Source organism: Mobula birostris, chromosome 28, assembly GCF_030028105.1.
Source record: "Mobula birostris isolate sMobBir1 chromosome 28, sMobBir1.hap1, whole genome shotgun sequence".
Taxonomy (NCBI): Eukaryota; Metazoa; Chordata; class Chondrichthyes; order Myliobatiformes; family Myliobatidae; genus Mobula; species Mobula birostris.
The window spans coordinates 12,651,507-12,669,368 of record NC_092397.1 but is presented as its reverse complement, the minus strand read 5'-3'; the positions used below and the strand labels follow the sequence as shown (position 1 = coordinate 12,669,368).

The 17,862-nt window shown below is 50.7% G+C and overlaps 2 protein-coding genes across 2 annotated transcripts; both read left to right on the top strand.

Annotated features, from left to right (window-relative positions):
* The first annotated feature begins 385 nt into the window (after positions 1–385).
* LOC140189362 (cystatin-2-like) lies at positions 386–2,502 on the top strand. The gene is made up of 3 exons (XM_072246106.1): positions 386–589; positions 2,158–2,268; positions 2,413–2,502. Exons 1-3 carry the CDS (start codon positions 386–388, stop codon positions 2,500–2,502), a joined length of 405 nt encoding a protein of 134 aa, XP_072102207.1.
* Positions 2,503–12,702: 10,200 nt separating this feature from the next.
* LOC140188879 (cystatin-like) lies at positions 12,703–15,376 on the top strand. The gene is made up of 3 exons (XM_072245539.1): positions 12,703–13,006; positions 14,671–14,780; positions 14,924–15,376. Exons 1-3 carry the CDS (start codon positions 12,703–12,705, stop codon positions 15,011–15,013), a joined length of 504 nt encoding a protein of 167 aa, XP_072101640.1. The 3' UTR covers positions 15,014–15,376.
* The last annotated feature ends 2,486 nt before the right edge of the window (positions 15,377–17,862 follow it).

Below are 17,862 nucleotides of genomic sequence, written 5' to 3'. Positions count from 1 at the left end.
CCCTTCCCCTCCCTCCAGCTTCTTATCCAGACGTCTTTCCCCTTCCCTCTCAGTCCTGAAGAAAATATCTTGGCCCAAAATCTCTCTTTTCCATAGTCCTGCCGAAGGGTCTAGGCCCGAAACGTCGATTGTACTTTCTTTTCCCCCATGGATGCTGCCTGGCCTGCAGAGTTCCTCCAGCATTTTGTGTTTGTGTGTGCGTTGTTTGGATTTCTAGCATCTGCTCCTTTCTCGTGTTTGCAATGTCACAAAAAGACGTGGGGAGATTGGGGATTTGTGAGTGGATGTCCCGCAGAAGGATGACGTGGCCAGAGACGTGGGAGTGACGAGTGAAGGGCGGAGGAAAAGACGCCAGGACCTGTTATTTGCTTTACTGCGGAGGAAGATGGGTTCGGTTCTGGTGGTGTTGGTGTTGATGTTGGGGGCGGCGGAGGTGGTGACGCCCTGCATGCCGGGCGGCCTTTGCCCCGTGTCCACAGATCACCCCGGGGTGGTGAACGCGATCCAGGTGGCGGCGGAGGACTTCAACAGCAAATCCAGCGACTTGTTTCATAGCGCGGTGTCGAATGTGTTATCGGCCCAAAAACAGGTGATGGGGAGAGAAATAGGAAGAGGAGAGGGGAGGGAGGAGAGGGGTAGGGGAGGGAGGACGGGTTGGGGCAGGGGGAGCGGGGAGTAGAAGGGGAGAGTGAGGAGGGGGAGCCGGGGAATGGGGAAGTTGAGAGGAGGAGAGATGGGGAAGGTGGAGAGGGGGAGGAAGGGTAGATTGAGCAGGAGGGTGAGGGGTGGGGAGGGAGGAGGAGGGGAAGTGTGTAGTAGATGGGGAGGGGAACTGGGGAGGAGAGGGGGAGGGGAGAAGCAATGGAGAGGGGAGAGAGTGAGGGCAAGTGGGGAATAGACAGGCTGGGCAGAGGAGGAGAAGTGGGGAGGACAGGGTGAAGGGGATGGGTGGGGCAGGGGGATGGGAGGAGAGGATGGGAGTAGAGAAGGAGGGGATAAAAGGGGTAGGAAGGAAAGGGAAGGAGGGGAGGTGAGGGAGGAGGAAAATAGTGAGGGGGAGAGGGAGAAGTAGAGGGAGGGAGAGTGGGAGGACGAATGGGAGAGGGGGAAGATGGGGTGGAGGGGTAAGGGAGGGGCAACAGGAAGGGAGAGTGGGGAGAAGTATGTGGGGGAGAGGGCGAGAGAGAATACGGAGAATCTACACAGATATGTATAGGTTAAGTCAGTAGGCAACTGTCTGTCAGGTGGAATACAATGTCGGTAAATACGAGGTCATCCACTTGGGAAGGTAAAAAGGAAGAGCAGATTATTATTGAAATGGTAAAAGATTGCAGCACGCTGCTGTGCAGAGGGACTCGGGAGTGCTTGTGCATGAATCACAAAATGTTGGTTTGCAGGTACAGCGGGCTATCAAGCAGGCAAATTGGATGTCGGACTTCACTGCTGGAGGGATTGAATTCAAGAGCAGGGAGGTTATGCTGCAACTGTACAGGGTACTGGTGACGTGGCACTTGGGGTCCAGCGTGCAGTTCTGGTCTGCTTGCTTGAGGAAGGATCTACTGGCTTTGGAGGTTCACCATGTAGAGACTAGAGAGGAGGGTGTGAGACGAAAAGGAGAGATTGAATCGCCTGGGACTGTACTTGCTGGAATTCAGAAAAATGAGAGGAAATTTTAGTGAAAAATACAATTATGAAAGAGATAGAGGCAGGAAAGTTGTTTTCACTGCTAGGTGAGACTAGAACTAGGGGACATAGCCTCAAGATTCAGTGCAGTAGATTTAAGACAGAGATGAGGAGGAACTGATTTTCCCAGAGAGTGGTGAATCTGTGGAATTCTCTGCCCAATGAAGCAGTGGAGGCTACGTCAGTAAATATATTTAAGACAAGGCTGGATAGATTTCTGCATAGTAGGGGGATTAAGGTTTATGGGGAAAAGGCAGGTGGGTGGAGATGAGTCCATGGCCAGATCAGTCATGATCTTATTGAGTGGCGGAGCAGGCTCGACGGGCCAGATGGCCGACTGCTGCTCCTATTTCTTATGACCAGCAGAGTAAAGGTGGGGGGTGTGTGCAGATGGATGACCACTCCTGGCTCGATACACACAGACACCCCGTAGAGATGTTTTGAGGCCTTTCTGACTGTAAGGTGCTCTTGCAGGTGGTCTCGGGGTTCATTTACTATCTCACCCTGGAGCTGCGAACTACCGTCTGCAAGAAGAGTTCTGTTTCCCGGAACTGTCCCTTCCACAAGGATCCTCAATATGCCAAGGTGAGCGATCAGTGCACTGGTGGTCTCGGGAGAGAGGGGCGGGGGCCCTGTCCCCAGGGACACTGGAACCTGGTGGGGATTCATGAATCTGCTGGGGTACCGGCGGGAAACTCTTTTAATACTGGCCTTTGCTTTTCCCCGCAGACAATGACCTGTAAATTTCAAGTCTTGGAGCAACTGTGGATCGGGCCCACGCAGGTGACTGAATCTTCTTGCTCCAGGACGGCCAAGTGACCGGTCTGTAGGACCCCTGCGGCACACAGCGTGGCGCGCACCGCTCAGCTAAAGCAATAATTCTGATGACCAGGTCAAATGGATACGAATAGAGCACTTTACCACGGCCCGGGGCGCCTCGTAATGCAATCTCCACAACGCACTCAGACAAACGCGCGTGTTTATGCAGTCGCTCACTAACATACATTCCCCGGGCTACTATCCCTCTCTCTCTCATGAGCCATTCACCCCCGGGGAGAAACAGAGCATTTTGTCCGAGTTCCCCTCACTTAAGGTCGCCTGTGGGATTTCAGAATTCTGGCGCAAACTCGAGGAAATGATTGAACTTCACCAGATGCACCCCAAAGATACACACGTGTTAGTGAAAGCGAAGTGCCCGAGGAAGCTGCGGGACAGGATAGCCCGAGGGGTGGAAGTAGTATCTGGGTTTCAACTCACGGGCTGACCGCTTATTAACATAATTTTATAATCAAGTTGCAAATGTATGTTTTTATGCTTGCGCAATAAAGCTTTTGCATTCTGAGTCTGCCTGTGTTTGCAATGTTAACAGGGTAACTCGGTGAATTAGGTCGACCCAGCACTGACCACCAGAGACTATAGTGCGCTCAGCGATCGTGGTTAGACCCAGCATCTCGATAGGAGCGACGGGTCTCAGTCAGTGGTGTAATTTCAAATGTGGCGGGTGGGTGTGAGACCAGAGGACGGCCTCAGAATAGAGGGCCGTCCTTTTAAGAGGGAGAGCAGTAATTTCTTCAGCCAGAGAGTGGTGAATCTGTGGAATTCGTTTAAGACAGAGATTGATAGATTGTCGACTGGTCAGGGAATGAACTAACACGGGGAGAAGGCAGGAAATTGAGGGTGGGAGGGAAAATGATGAAATGGCGGAGGAGATTCGACGGACCAAATGGCCTAATTCTGCCTTTATATCTCACGGCCTTATAAAGTGTATTCATCATGAAAAATGTACCGTTTCAAGTTCTAATCAGGAATACTCTCCAGAGCCTCAACGTCCTTCCTCCAGTGGGGAAACCAGAACTATCCGAAATACTCCAGATCTGAGTTTTATGAAGTCTGTCACTCTAACCAGGTGAAGACTTTTGTCACAGTCAGACATGAAAGTGTTCATTACCTTAACGTCGACAATATCTCCAACCCCGGTCCTACTCCCCTTCACCTCCTCAAGCCAACCCGTTACCCACGACTCAGTTCTTGCCAAAAGCCATTTCATCCTGTCACTGAGCTTCCCGATCTGAACTTACCATCGGCTGCGCTCAGTCACAAACCACCGGCCCCCGTCAGGCTCTTCGTCAGCGGCGACGATATCCAGACCACACTGCGGTTTCATCCCCGAAGGGAAAAGACGCATTCTTTCCTCTGCCCCCGGCCCGCCTGGCTTCACCTGTCGCCTTTGATCTTATCCTCATTTCCACATCATGTTTTTATCTTCTGGCCTCTTCCCCTTCCTCTCCAGCCCGGATGAAATGTCCCGGCCCGAAACGGCGGCTGTTTCTGCCTTTCCATAGATGCTGGTTTCCTACACCATTTTGCGTGTCGATTAGTGAGGGGTTTAGGGAGAAGGGGTCGGGTGGAAGATGGAAGGGAGTTTGGGGAGGAAGAGGGGAAGAGATGGGAGGGGGGGCGAACGCTGTGGGGAGGAGGGTCGGGTAGGAGTGAAGGAGAGGACGAGTCGGGGAGCCGGAGGATTGTTGGAGTGTGTGGAGATGTTGAAGGAGGGGGAGCGGTGCTCCCACAGCAGAGCTCCTGTGCAGGAGACGTGGGGCCGGGGAGGTGGAGGTTGAACAGCAGAGAAGAGGTGACTGGTGGCCACTCGCCGTATCCTCCCGGCCCGATACATGCACCCCCTTTTACAGAGGTTTGGAGGGGTTTTCCTCACCATTCTATCAGGAGCCCAGACTGTGGGCCTTCCCCATCGATCCCGGGCACTGGCTGTGCCACCACGGCCCTGAGGCCTGGAGCGTGTCAGTCGGTACCATTCCCCAGCAGCCCGGTGTAGGATGTTTTTATCACTCCTTGCCCATCCTCTGGGTTTGCCCCCTTCCCCTTTTCCTTCTCCCTGGGCCTCCTGTCCCATGATCCTCTCATATCCCTTTTGCCAATCACCTGTTCAACTCTTGGCTCCATCCCTCCCCCTCCTGTCTTCTCCTATCATTCTGGATCTCCCCCTCCCCCTCCCACTTTTAAATCTCTTACTAGCTCTTCCTTCAGTTAGTCCTGACGAAGGGTCTCGGCCCGAAACGTCGACTGTACCTCTTCCTAGAGATGCTGTCTGGCCTGCTGCGTTCACCAGCAACTTTGATGTGTGTGTATGTATATATATATTTTTTATTCACCGCAATAAAACTTTTGCCTTCTGAATCTGCCTGTGCCTGCAATGTTAACAGGGTAACTGGGTGAATGAGGTCGCCCCAGCACTGACCACCACGGGCTGTAGTGAGCTCGGAGATCGCGGTTAGACCCTACACCTTGATCGGAGCGACGCGTCTCAGTCAGCGGTGCGATTTCAAACGTGGCGGGCGTGTCTGACAATAGAGCGCTGACCTTTGAGAAGGGTGATGAGTAATTTCTTTAGCCAGAGCGATTCTTTGGAATTCTTTGCCAGAGGCGGCTTTGGAGCCCAAGTGTTTATGTTTATCTAAGGGCAGAGATTGATAGATTCTTGATTGGTCAGGGAGGAAGGGATGAGGTGCGGAGGTGAAGGAGGTAGGAGACTGGGGGCTGATAGGAAGTATGGATAAAATGACGCAGCAGACTCTAAGGCCTAATTTTGATCCTAATTTTGATTAAGACCATAGTTCATGGTCTTAAAACTATATGAATCAAGGACATGACTGGCTGCATCACAGCCTGGCATGGGAACAACAAAACCTTCGAGTGGAAAATCCTACAAAATGTAGTGGATTCGTCCCAGTCCATCACAGGTAAAACCCTCCCATCCATTGAGCACGTCTACATGAAACATTGCCATCGGAGGCAAGCAGCATCCATCATCAGAGACCCCCACCACCCAGGCCCTGCTCTCCTCTCGCTGCTGCCATCAGGTAGAAGGTACAAGAGCCTCAAGATTCACACCACGAGGTTCAGGAGTAGTTACTACCCCTCAACCATCAGGGTCTCCAACAAAAGGTGATAACTACATTCATCTATTGAGATGCCCCTACAACCAATCATATTACTTTAAGGACCCTTTATCTCATGTTCTCGTTATTTATTGATATTTGCATTTACACAGTTTGTTGTGCACTCCGGTTGATCTTTCAGTGATCCAGTCTACAGTTACTATTCTATGGATTTGCTGAGTATTCCCGCAGGAAAATGAATCTCAGAGTTGTATGTCGTGACCCTGATAATAAATTTCACTTTAGCTTTGACTACAGCTTATCGAATGTCCTGTACACTCAATGGCCACTACATCAGGTGCCTCCTGTATCTAAAAAAGTGGCCGCTGAGTGTATGTTCATGATCTTCTGCTGTAGCCCGTCCACTTCGAGGTTCGACGTGTTGTGTGTTCAGAGATGCTCTTCTGCACACCACCGTTGTAAGATCTGGTTATTTGAACCAGTCTGGCCATTCTCCTCTTGTAACGAGAACAAAGTTGCCACAGAGACACTGAATGAAGCTGGTGGATACAAAAGATTTTTATTCAACAAAATGAGACGCTCTCGGGGGAAGAGACCTCACGACCCAATACTCTGTGACATTTCTATATGCCAAAGATCAAAGCAAGAGCAGGACTATTCTATAGTTACTATGTATCTACAGTGCTTCCTTTAGATTACATGTAGTATTCAATCACCTCCCTCTTCGCACCCACACTCAGGACACCCACAATGTGTGTTAATCAGCGATGTCCGGTTTGCATTGGACTACATCGCACAGCTCAGGGAGAGTTATTGTTCAGGACTGCACTTTGAATTCAATCTACAATCCATGTTCAGGTCTGCAGATTCGTCGCTGGTCAAATTAATATTTGCCATATACCCCAACTCCAGAATAGGCCCTACCACTCCAACCACTGATGGGCAAGGTGTTTTTCCCCACAGAACAGCCACTTACTGGATGTTTTGTTTCTGTTTTTCTGTGTTTCTTTGCACCATTCTCTGAAACGAGGAGCGGTGGACAGGAGGGCGTTTCGTACACAAATTCATTCTGAACACCACTGCTAGACTTTGAGAGAGAACATCATTCCTGCCCGACCTACTCTGCAATGGCTTCCTGGATGTTTTGGAATTGATCTTAAGGTTTCCTTACTTGTTTTTAAAGTTCTTAATAGTCTCGGATCGAAGTCTATATCAGAGAATGTACATCAAAGGACCATTTTTGTTTTTAATCCCGCTTGAGCTCTCGGGTCTTCCCCCACTGGTCTTTTAGTATTATTTTACAGTTCTCATGCCCTCTCTCTTCTCCGTAACCTTCGATTGCCTGGCCCTGAGCACCTCAACTTCACCTTGGATGTTCAGCCTTTCTTCCTCCGTCCTCCCTAGCCGCACTACCAATCAGGAAGGTTTCAAAGCCTTTCCGCTTCTTCCTTGACAGAAGAACCACCGAATCCCATTCCAACACCGCCCTACTCCGCCTGGCGGACCCGGTTCTTTCTCCTCTCTCTCTCTCCGAACCGGACGGGTAGCCAAGGGCGCCGGCACGGGCCCTACCTATGCCTGCCCGTTCATGTCGGCTGCACAGAACGGCCTAACTTCCACCCGGCCCTTACATTCACTTGGTGCATTTCCGACACCTCCCTCCCCTTTCTTCTTCTCTCTGTCTCTATATACAAACAGGCAACAGATATCTTTTATAAACTTGATCCCCATGGTTATCTTGACTATAACTCTTCCCACACCGTCTCCGGCAAAAATGCTATTTGCATTTCTCAGTCTCCTCACCTTCAGGACGAGGCTTTCCATTCCAGGACATCAGAGATGTCCTCCTTCTTTAGAGAACCGCTCCCCCCACCTCCACTATTGATGCTGCCCTCGCCCGCATCTCCTCCATTTCCCGATCATCCACGCTCACACACTCTTCCCGCTGCCTTAATAGTGATGGAGTCCATTTTGTTCTTGCGTACCCCTCCATCAGCCTCCGCACCCAACACACCATCCGCCACAACTTCCACTGACCCCACCACACCGCCTACCCCCATCAATCCACTTTCCACAGAGATGGCTCCTTCCGTAATTCCCTTGTCCATTCATCCCTCCCCACTAATCTCCCTCCAGGCACTTATCCCTGCAAATTGCCTAACCTGCCCAGCCACCTCCACTGAGGGCCCCAAACTGTCCTTCCAGGTGAGGCAGCACTTCACCTGCGAATCTGCTGGAGTGGTCTATTGTGTTTGGTGCTCTTGACGCAGCCTCCTCTACATCGGTGAGATCCATTGTTGACCGGGGGTGGGGGGCGTGAAAATATGGGAGAAAGTGTCAAACTCGAATGGGTCGACGTTAGTGGAAACAGACAAACCAATTGTCTTTGCTTTTGCCATGTGCTTGACGGACTAGAGTCCGCCATTTTGTGAGGCTGCCCTGTAGCCTCCATCTTGTGAACTGTTTGAGAACTGATTCTTCCTCGGGGGTAAACGAATCAGAGCAATTGAATGTTGTGACAATGAGTTGCTGCAAAACCTGAGAACATTCTCAGATAAGCTGTGTGTTGAGTACAATGTCAGGTTTGCAGAAGTCGTCTCGGTACCTCGACCCACTGTCTAAGTGACTTGGTTTGAACAAGAATAGAAGGAGACAAGAGAAGCTGTGTAGCTGTCGAACTATATCCAGTGGGAAGGTGTTACAGGACCGTCAGATAACGCTGACAGTGAAAGCAACATTTGAACTGGAATGGAATGAAAAGAAAGCAGAGGCTTCAAATGCATAATAGCGATGACCTCGAAGAATTATCATCGCAAGGAAGAAAGTGCATGCCAGGGGTGGGAGAAGAAGGGTCGATCGTCTGAACAATCGGAGATTCCCGATTGTTGTGATTAGAAGTGGAGGAGCGGTTTGAATGAGTATTGGTAAACAGAGGAGAGTAGAATTAATGTTTTAAGTGGTTGGCCTGGTCACATTCTTGTTCTTGTAGAGGCGAAAAAGTGTAAGCTTCGACCAATTGCGAGTTACGTCGTGAGCTTCCTGGCCTGGTTCAGCTGACGAACAGTCAACACCGTAGGAAAGTAGGGGGCCACTACCAGCACCTGCACCACCACCACCACCGTCTGCCACAAGCGGGCTTGCCGTAGCCGAAACTCTTAATTCCGATTTCCATTCCCGTTTCCGTTGCAGCTTGTCCGTCCAAGGCCAAAATATGCCAAAATGAGGTCACCCTCAGGGTGCAGAAGCGACACCTTATATTCCGTCTGGGAAGCTTCACCACAATGTCATGAATAATTTTCTCCTTGTGGTATGAAACCGTTCCCCACCCCCTTCTTCATCTTCCCAACTCTGACCATTTACTTCTTATGACCTCCACCAGGGTCCCCTCCTCCTCTCGAGAGATTCTGGCAGTTTTGGCAGTTGGTCTGTGCTATCAAGTCAATCAAGATTTGAATAGATCAGCGGTAAGCCGTTAATTAGACAATCAAGATTTGAATAGCTCAGACTCAGCAGAAAGCAGCTGATTGGGCAGTCGAGGTCAGGTGACCAAACATTTTGAAAAGCACAAACAGATAAATAGAGGGACAGCTCAAGCGAAGCGGCCAGAGCTTGAGTGGGCCAGTGAAGGAGTGGAGCTTTGAGGCTTTGACTCGAGAGATTCTGGCAGCTTTGGCAGTTGGTCTGTGCAATCAAGTCAATCAACATTTGAATAGATCAGCAGTAAGCCGTTAATTAGATAATCAATATTTGAATAGCTCAGACTGAGCAGAGACATGTTGGGACCAAAGACATAGGCAGGAAGAGGGATGGGGTCCTGAAGTGTGAGTTTCGGGAATTAAGCAGAAGACTGAAGAACAGGACCTCAAGGGTGACGTTCTCAGGATTGCTGCCAGTGCTACGTGACAGAGATGGTAAGAATTGGAGGAGATGGCAGTTGAATGCGTGGCTGAGGAGTTGGTGCAGGGAGCAGGGTTTTAGATTTTTAGATCATTAGGATCTCTTCTGGGGAAGGTGGGACCTGTACAGATTGGATGGGTTGCACCTGAACTCGAGGGGGGAGCAATATCCTTGCAGGTAGGTTTGCTAGCATGGTTCGGGAGGGTTTAAACTAATTTTACGAGGGCGATGAGAACCAGAGCGATAGAGCAGTGAAAGAAGTGCATGGAGTAAAGCCAGATCTAACATGCAGAGATGCTTTGAGGAAAGAGAAGCAGAATAAACGGTGTAAAGACAGTAAGGTAGAAGGGCTGAAATGGTGAATGGGTAATGTAGCAGGATCCTCTTTTGAGTCAATATGGGTGGAAGTCAGGAACAGGAAGGGAGCAGTTACTCTACTGGGGGTATTCTATAGGCCCCCTGGTAGCAGCAGAGATACAGAGGAGCAGATTGGGAGGCAGATTTTGGAAAGGTGCAAAAATAACAGGGTTGTAATCATGGGTGACTTTACCTTTCCTAATAGTGATTGGCACCTGATTAGTTCCAAGGGTTTAGATGGGGCAGAATTTGTTAAGTGTGTCCAGGATGGATTTCTGTCACAGTATGTGGACAGGCCAACCAGGGGGGAATGCTATACTATATCTAGTACTAGCTAATGAGCAGGGTCAGGTCACAGATCTCTCAGTGGGTGAGCATCCGTGGGACAGTGACCACCGCTCCCTGGCCGTTATAATTATCATGGAAAAGGATGGAATCAAAGAGGACAGGAAAATTTTTAATTGGGGAAAGGCAAATTATGAGGCTATAAGGATAGAACTTGCGGATGTGAATTGGGATGATGTTTTTGCAGGGAAATGTACTATGGACATGTGGTCGATGTTTAGAGATCTCTTCCGGGATGTAAGGGATAAATTTGTCCCGGTGAGGAAGATAAAGAATGGTAGGGTGAAGGAACCATGGGTGACAAGTGAGGTGGAAAATCTAGTCAGGTGGAAGAAGGCAGCATACATGAGGTTTAGGAAGCAAGGATCAGATGGGTCTATTGAGGAATATAGGGAAGCAAGAAAGGAGCTTAAGAAGGGGCTGAGAAGAGCAGGACGGGGGCATGAGAAGGCCTTGGCGAGTAGGGTAAAGGAAAACCCCAAGGCATTCTTCAATTATGTGAAGAAAATAAGGATGACAGGAGTGAAGGTAGGACCGATTAGAGATTAAGGTGGGAAGATGTGCCTGGAGGCTGTGGAAGTGAGCGAGGTCCTCAATGAATACTTCTCTTCGGTATTCACCAATGAGAGGGAACTTGATGATGATGAGGACAATATGAGTGAGGTTGATGTTCTGGAGCATGCTGATATTAAGGGAGAGGAGGTGTTGGAGTTGTTAAAATACATTAGGACAGATAAGTCCCCGGAGCCTGATGGAATATTCCCCAGGCTGCTCCACGAGGCGAGAGAAGAGATTGCTGAGCCTCTAGCCAGGATCTTTATGTCCTCGTTGTCCACGGGAATGGTACCGGAGGATTGGAGGGAGGCGAATGTTGTTCCCTTGTTCAAAAAAGCTTGTAGGGATAGTCCGGGTAATTATAGACCAGTGAGCCTTACGTCTGTGGTGGGAAAGCTGTTGGAAACGTTTCTTAGAGATAGGATATATAGGCATTTAGAGAATCATGGTCTGATCAGGGACAGTCAGCATGGCGTTGTGAAGGGCAGATCGTGTCTAACAAGCCTGATAGAGTTCTTTGAGGAGGTGACCAGGCATATAGATGAGTGTAGTGCAGTGGATGTGATCTATATGGATTTTAGCAAGGCATTTGACAAGGTTCCACACGGTAGGCTTATTCAGAAAGTTAGAAGGCATGGGTTCCAGGGGAGTTTGGCCAGGTGGATTCAGGATTGGCTTGCCTGCAGAAGGCAGAGGGTGGTGGTGGAGGGTTAACATTCAGATTGGAGGATTGTGACTGGTGGTGTCCCACAAGGATCTGTTCTGGGACCTCTACTTTTCGTGATTTTTATTAACGACCTGGATGTTGTGGTAGAAGGGTGTGTTGACAAGTTTGCAGACGACACAAAGGTTGGTGGTGTTGTAGATAGTGTAAAGGATTGTCAAAGATTGCAGAGAAATTGATAGGATGCAGAAGTGGGCTGAGAAGTGGCAGATGGAGTTCAACCCGGAGAAGTGTGAGGTGGTACAGTTTGGAAGGGCAAACTCCAAGGCAGAGTACAAAGTAAATGGCAGGATACTTAGTAGTGTGGAGGAGCAGAGGCATCTCGGGGTACATATCCACAGATCCTTGAAAGTTGCCTCACAGGTGGATAGGGTAGTTAAGAAAGTTTATGGGGTGTTAGCTTTCATAAGTGGAGGGATAGAGCTTAAGAGTCGCGATGTAATGATGCAGCTCTAAAAAACTCTGGTTAGGCCACACTTGGAGTATTGTGTCCAGTTCTGGTCACCTCACTATAGGAAGGATGTGGAAGCATTGGCAAGGGTACAGAGGAGATTTACTTGGATGCTGTCTGGATTAGAGAGTATGGATTATGATCAGAGATTAAGGGAGCTAGGGCTTTACTCTTTGGAGAGAAGGAGGATGAGAGGAGACATGATTGAGGTGTACAAGATAATAAGAGGAATAGATAGAGTGGATAGCCAGCGCCTCTTCCCCAGGGCACCACTGCTCAATACAAGAGGACATGGCTTTAAGGTAAGGGGTGGGAAGTTCAAGGGGGACATTAGAGGAAGGTTTTTTACTCAGAGAGTGGTTGGTGCGTGGAATGCACTGCCTGAGTCAGTGGTGGAGGCAGATACACTAGTGAAGTTTAAGAGACTACTAGACAGGTATATGGAGGAATCTAAGGTGGGAGCTTATATGGGAGGCAGGGTTTGGGGGTCGGCACAACATAGTGGGCTGAAGGGCCTGTACTGTTCTGTACTATTCTATGTTCTATCCCTTCCCTATGATCCACTCTCCTCTCCCCTCTTGTTCCTTCCTCTCTCCCACTCACCCGGCTTCACCTATCACCTTCCAGCTAGCGTCCGTCCCCTCCCTCCAGCTTCTTATCCAGACGTCTTTCCCCTTCCCTCACAGTCCTGAAGAAAAGATCTTGTCGTGTTTGCAATGTCACAAAAAGTAGTGGGGAGATTGCGGATTTGTGAGCGGAAGTCCCGCAGAAGGATGACGTGGCCAGAGCGGGGCGGAGTGACGAGCGAAGGGCGGAGGAAAAGACGCCAGCACCTGTTATTTGCTTTTCCGCGGAGGAAGATGGGTCCGGTTCTGGTGGTGTTGGTGTTGATGTTGGGGGCGGCGGAGGTGGTGGCGCCCTGCACGCCGGGCGGCCTCTGCCCCGTGCTCACAGATGACCCGGGGGTGGTGAACGCGATCCGGCTGGCGGAGGAGGACTTCAACAGCAAATCCAGCGACTTGTTTCATAGCGGTGTCGAATGTGATATCGGCCCAAAAACAGCTGATGGGGAGAGAAGTAGGAGGAGGGGAGGGGAGGGAGGAGAGGGGTAGGGGAGGGAGGAGGAACTGGGACGGGGGGAGCGGGGAGGAGAGATGGGGAAGTGGGAGAGGGGGAGGAACGGTAGATGGAGCAGGAGGAAGAGGAGGAGAGGTAGACGGGTGGGGAGGGAGCAGGAGGGGAAGTAGGGAGTAGATCGGGAGGGGAACTGGGGAGGAGAGGGGGAGGGGAGAAGCAATTGAGAGGGGGAGAGGGAGAGAGTGGGGGTAAGTGGGGAATAGACAGGCTGGGCAAAGGAGGAATAGTGGGGAGAGAGGGTGAGGGGTGGGGAAGCGAGGCAGGAGGAGTGGGAAGTGGAGATTAGGGGGAGGGGGACTGGGGAGCAGAGGGGGAGGGGGAGCGAGTGCGGGTAAGTGCGGAATAGACGCGGTGGGCAGAGGAGGGGAAGTGCGGAGGAGAGGGGGAAGGGGAAGGGTGGGCGGAGGGGAGGTGAGGATGGGGAGCAGAGAAGGAGGGTATAAAAGGGGTAGGAGGAGAGGGAAGGAGGGGAGGTGAGGGAGGAGGAAGATAGTGAGGTGGAGAGGGAGAAGTAGAGGGAGAGAGAGTGGGAGGAGCAGAGGGAGCGGGGGAAGATGGTGTGGAGGGGGAAGGGAGGGGCATGAGGAGGGGAAAGTAGGAAGAGGGGTGTCTGGCAGAGGGCGAGAGAGAATACGGAGAATCTACACAGAGATATGTATAGGTTAAGTCAGTAGGCAGCTGTCTGTCAGATGGAATACAATGTTCGTAAATACGAGTTCATCCACTTGGGAAGGTAAAAAGGAAGAGCAGATTATTATTTAAATGGTGAAAGATTGCAGCACGCTGCTGTGCAGAGGGACTCGGGAGTGCTTGTGCATGAATCACGAAAGGTTGGTTTGCATGTACAGCGAGCTATCAAGAAGGCAAATGGGATGTTGGCCTTCATTGCTGGAGGGATTGAATTCAAGAGCAGGGAGGTTATGCTGCAACTGTACAGGGTACTGGTGACGTGACACCTGGAGTACAGCGTGCAGTTCTGGTCTCCTTGCTTGAGGAAGGATATACTGGCTTTGGAGCTTCACCATGTTGAGACTGGAGAGGAGGCTGTGAGAGTTTAAGGAGAGATTGAATCGCCTGGGGCTGTGCTTGCTGGAATTCAGAAAAATGAGAAGAAATCTTGGAGAAAAATACAATTATGAAAGAGATAGAGGCAGGAAAGTTGTTTCCACTGCTAGGTGAGACTAGAACTAGGGGACATAGCCTCACGATTCAGGGCAGTAGATTTAAGACAGAGACGAGAAGGAACTGCTTTTCCCAGAGAGTGGTGAATCTGTGGAATTCACTGCCCAATGAAGCAGTGGAGGCTACGTCAGTAAATATATTTAAGACAAGGTTGGATAGATTTCTGCATAGTAGGGGAATTAAGGTTTATGGGGAAAAGGCAGGTGGGTGGAGATCAGTCCATGGCCAGATCAGTCATGATCTTATTGAGTGGCGGAGCAGGCTCGACGGGCCAGATGGCCGACTCCTGCTCCTATTTCTTATAACCAGCAGAGTAAAGGTGGGGGGTGTGTGTGCAGATGGATGACCACTCCTGGCTCGATACACACAGACACCCCGTAGAGATGTTTTGAGGCCTTTCTGACTTTAAGGTGCTCTTGTAGGTGGTGTCGGGGCTCATATACTATCTCACCCTGGCGCTGAGAACCACCGTCTGCTTACGAGTTCTGTATCCGGGAACTGTCCCTTCCACAAGGATCCTCGATATGCCAAGGTGAGCGATCAGTGCACTGGTGGTCTCGGGAGAGAGGGGCGGGGGTCCTGTCCCCAGGGACACTGGAATCTGCTGGGGTTCATGAATCTGCTAGGGTACCGGCGGGAAACTCTTTTAATACTGGCCTTTGCTTTTCCCCGCAGACAATGACCTGTAAATTTCAAGTCTTGGAGCAACCGTGGGTCGGGCCCATGCAGGTGACTGAATCTTCTTGCTCCAGGACGGCCAAGTGACTGGTCTGTCGGACCCCGGCGGCACACAGCGTGGCGCGCACCGCTAAGCTAAAGCAATAATTCTGATGACCAGGTCAAATGGATACGAATACAGCACTTTACCACGGCCCGGGGCGCCTCGTAATGCAATCTCTACAACGCAGACAGACAAACGCGTGTACACTCGCTCACTAATATACATTCTCCGGGTTACAATCTGCTATGTCTGTCTCTCTTTCACACGCCATCTTTGAGTTGGACCCTTGAAAAATGGCTCGTCATAGACATTGAGGGGCCAAATACCCGCTCCTGTGCCCGACCGCTGTATGTTCTGTGCTCGGTAGTATTTGGGTATTTGAGCAGTTATTACCATAATTGTATAATTAAGCTGCAAATGTATGTTTTTATGCTTGCGCAATAAAGCTTTTGCATTCTGAGTCTGCCTGTGTTTGCAATGTTAACAGGGTAACTCGGTGAATGAGGTCGACCCAGCACTGACCATCACGGACTATAGTGCGCTCAGCGATCGTGTTTAGACCCAGCATCTCGATAGGAGCGACGGATCTCAGTCAGCGGTGTAATTTCAAGTGTGGCGGGTGGGTGTGAGACCAAAGGACTCGGCCTCAGAATAGAGCGCCGTCCTTTTAGGAGGGAGTGGAGTAATTTCTTCAGCCAGAGAGTGGTGAATCTGTGGAATTAATTGCCACAGGCAAGCCTTCAAGTACGTTTAAGACAGAGATTGATAGATTCTTGACTGGTCAGGGTATGAAGTAACACAGGGAGAAGGCAGGAGATTGGGAGCTGGGCGGGAAAATGATAAAATGGCGGAGGAAATTCGACGGGCCAAATGGCCTAATTCTGCCTTTATATATCACGGCCTTATAAAGTGTATTCATCAAGGAAAATCTACCGTTTCACGTTCTAATCAGGAACACTCTCCAGAGAGTCAACGTCCTTCCTCTCGTGGGGCGACCAGAACTATACGCAATACTCCAGATCTGAGTTTTATGAAGTCTGTCAATCTAACCGGGTGAAGACTTTTGTCACAGTCAGACATGAAAGTGTTCATTACCTTGACGTCGACAATATCTTCAACCCCTGTCCTAATGTCCTTCACCTCCTCATCCCAACCCGTTACCCACGACTCACTTCTTGCCAAAATCCATTTCATCCTGTCACTTCGCTTCCCGATCTGAACTTACCATCGGCTGCACTCAGTCACAAACCACCGGCCCCCGTCAGGCTCGTCGTCAGCGGCGACGATATCCAGACCACACTGCGGTTTCATCCCCGAAGGGAAAAGACGCATTCTTTCCTCTGTCCCCGGCCCGCCTGGCTTCACCCGTCGCCTTTGATCTTATCCTCATTCCCACGTCATGTTTTTATATTCTGGCTTCTTCCCCTTCCTCTCCAGCCCGGATGAAGGGTCTCGGCTCGAAACGGCGGCTGTTTATTCCTTTCCATAGATGCTGGGTTCCTACACCATTTTGCGTGTCGATTAGTGAGGGGTTTAGGGAGAAGGGGTCGGGTGGAAGATGGAAGGGAGTTTGGGGAGGAAGGGGGAAAGAGATTTGAGGGAAGGGCGAGCGCTGTGGAGAGGAGAGTCGGGTAGGAGTGAAGGAGAGGACGACTCGGGGAGCCGGAGGATTGTTGGAGTGTGTGGAGACGTTGAAGGAGGGGGAGCGGTTCTCGTACAGCAGAGCTCCTCTGCAGAGGACGTGGGGCCGCGGTGGTGGAGGTTGAACAGCAGAGAAGAGGTGGTGGGTGGTCACTCGCCGAACCCTCCCGGCCCGATACATACACACCCTTTTACAGAGGTTTGGAGGGGTTTTCCTCACCAGACTTGTATCAGGACCCCAGACTGTCGTCCTTCCCCATCGAGCCCGGGCACTGGCTGTGGCAGCACGGCCCTGAGGCCTGGAGCCTGCCACTCGGCACCATTCCCTAGTAGCCCGGTGTAGGATGTTTTCATCATTCGCTGCCCCTCTGACGGTAGGGTGCTCTTCCAGGCTGCGGAGCGGATAATTTACCGTCTGTCCCGGGAGCTGAGAACCACCATCTGCAAGAAGACTGCGCTTAATATCCCGGACGTTCTCTTCCACGGGAGTCCTCTATATGCCAAAGTGATCGAACTGCGCGACGCTGGTCAGCGGGCGAGAGGGAGGGTTCCTGCATCTGCCGGGGTACCAGCGGGGAAACTCCACTGACTCCAGTTTTCTCTCTCTCTCTCCGCAGAGATTCAGCTGTAGATTTAAAGTCCGGGACCGCCCGAGGCTCGGGCCCGTGCAGATGATTGAAGAGCAGTGCGTCAGGGTGGCGAAGTGACCGGACTGTAGGACCCCTATGGTGCACACAGCTCTGCTGAAACAATTCTCCCGACCCCTGGTCAAACGGATACTAACACAGCACTTTACGTGTGTGTGTGTGTGTGTGTGTGTGTGTGTGTGTGTGTGTGTGCGTGTGTGTGTGTGTGTGTGTGTGTGTGTGTGTGTGTGTGTGTATGTGTGTGTGTGTCTGTGTGTGTGTGTGTGTGTGTGTGTGTGTGTATGTGTGTGTGTGTGTGTGTGTGTGTGTGTGTGTGTACAGTCTCTCACTAACATACATTCCTAGGTCCACTATCTCTCTTTCTCTCTCACACACACACCAAGTTTGAGTTGGAACTCCTGCATAATCGCTCGTCATGGACATCGAGGGGCCAAGTAACCCGCTTCTGTGCTCGACCGCTATACGCTCTACGTTCGGTAGTATCTGTGTTTCAACTCACCGGCTCATCAGTTATTACCATAATTGCGTACGGGGTCTTTCTTTTTTGTTAAATTTAAAATAGCTTCTTTTGTTATGTTATGCTGGGGAATGCTGAGACAGTCTCT

Excerpts from the sequence above, each read along its gene's own strand:
- LOC140188879 (XM_072245539.1), top strand. The coding sequence starts at position 12,703 with ATGACGTGGCCAGAGCGGGGCGGAGTGACGAGCGAAGGGCGGAGGAAA. Across the intron at positions 13,007-14,670 it reads AACAGCTGATGGGGAGAGAA|GTGGTGTCGGGGCTCATATA; the intron begins GTAGGAGGAGGG and ends GTGCTCTTGTAG. Across the intron at positions 14,781-14,923 it reads AGGATCCTCGATATGCCAAG|ACAATGACCTGTAAATTTCA; the intron begins GTGAGCGATCAG and ends TTTTCCCCGCAG.
- LOC140189362 (XM_072246106.1), top strand. The coding sequence starts at position 386 with ATGGGTTCGGTTCTGGTGGTGTTGGTGTTGATGTTGGGGGCGGCGGAG. Across the intron at positions 590-2,157 it reads TGTTATCGGCCCAAAAACAG|GTGGTCTCGGGGTTCATTTA; the intron begins GTGATGGGGAGA and ends GTGCTCTTGCAG. Across the intron at positions 2,269-2,412 it reads AGGATCCTCAATATGCCAAG|ACAATGACCTGTAAATTTCA; the intron begins GTGAGCGATCAG and ends TTTTCCCCGCAG.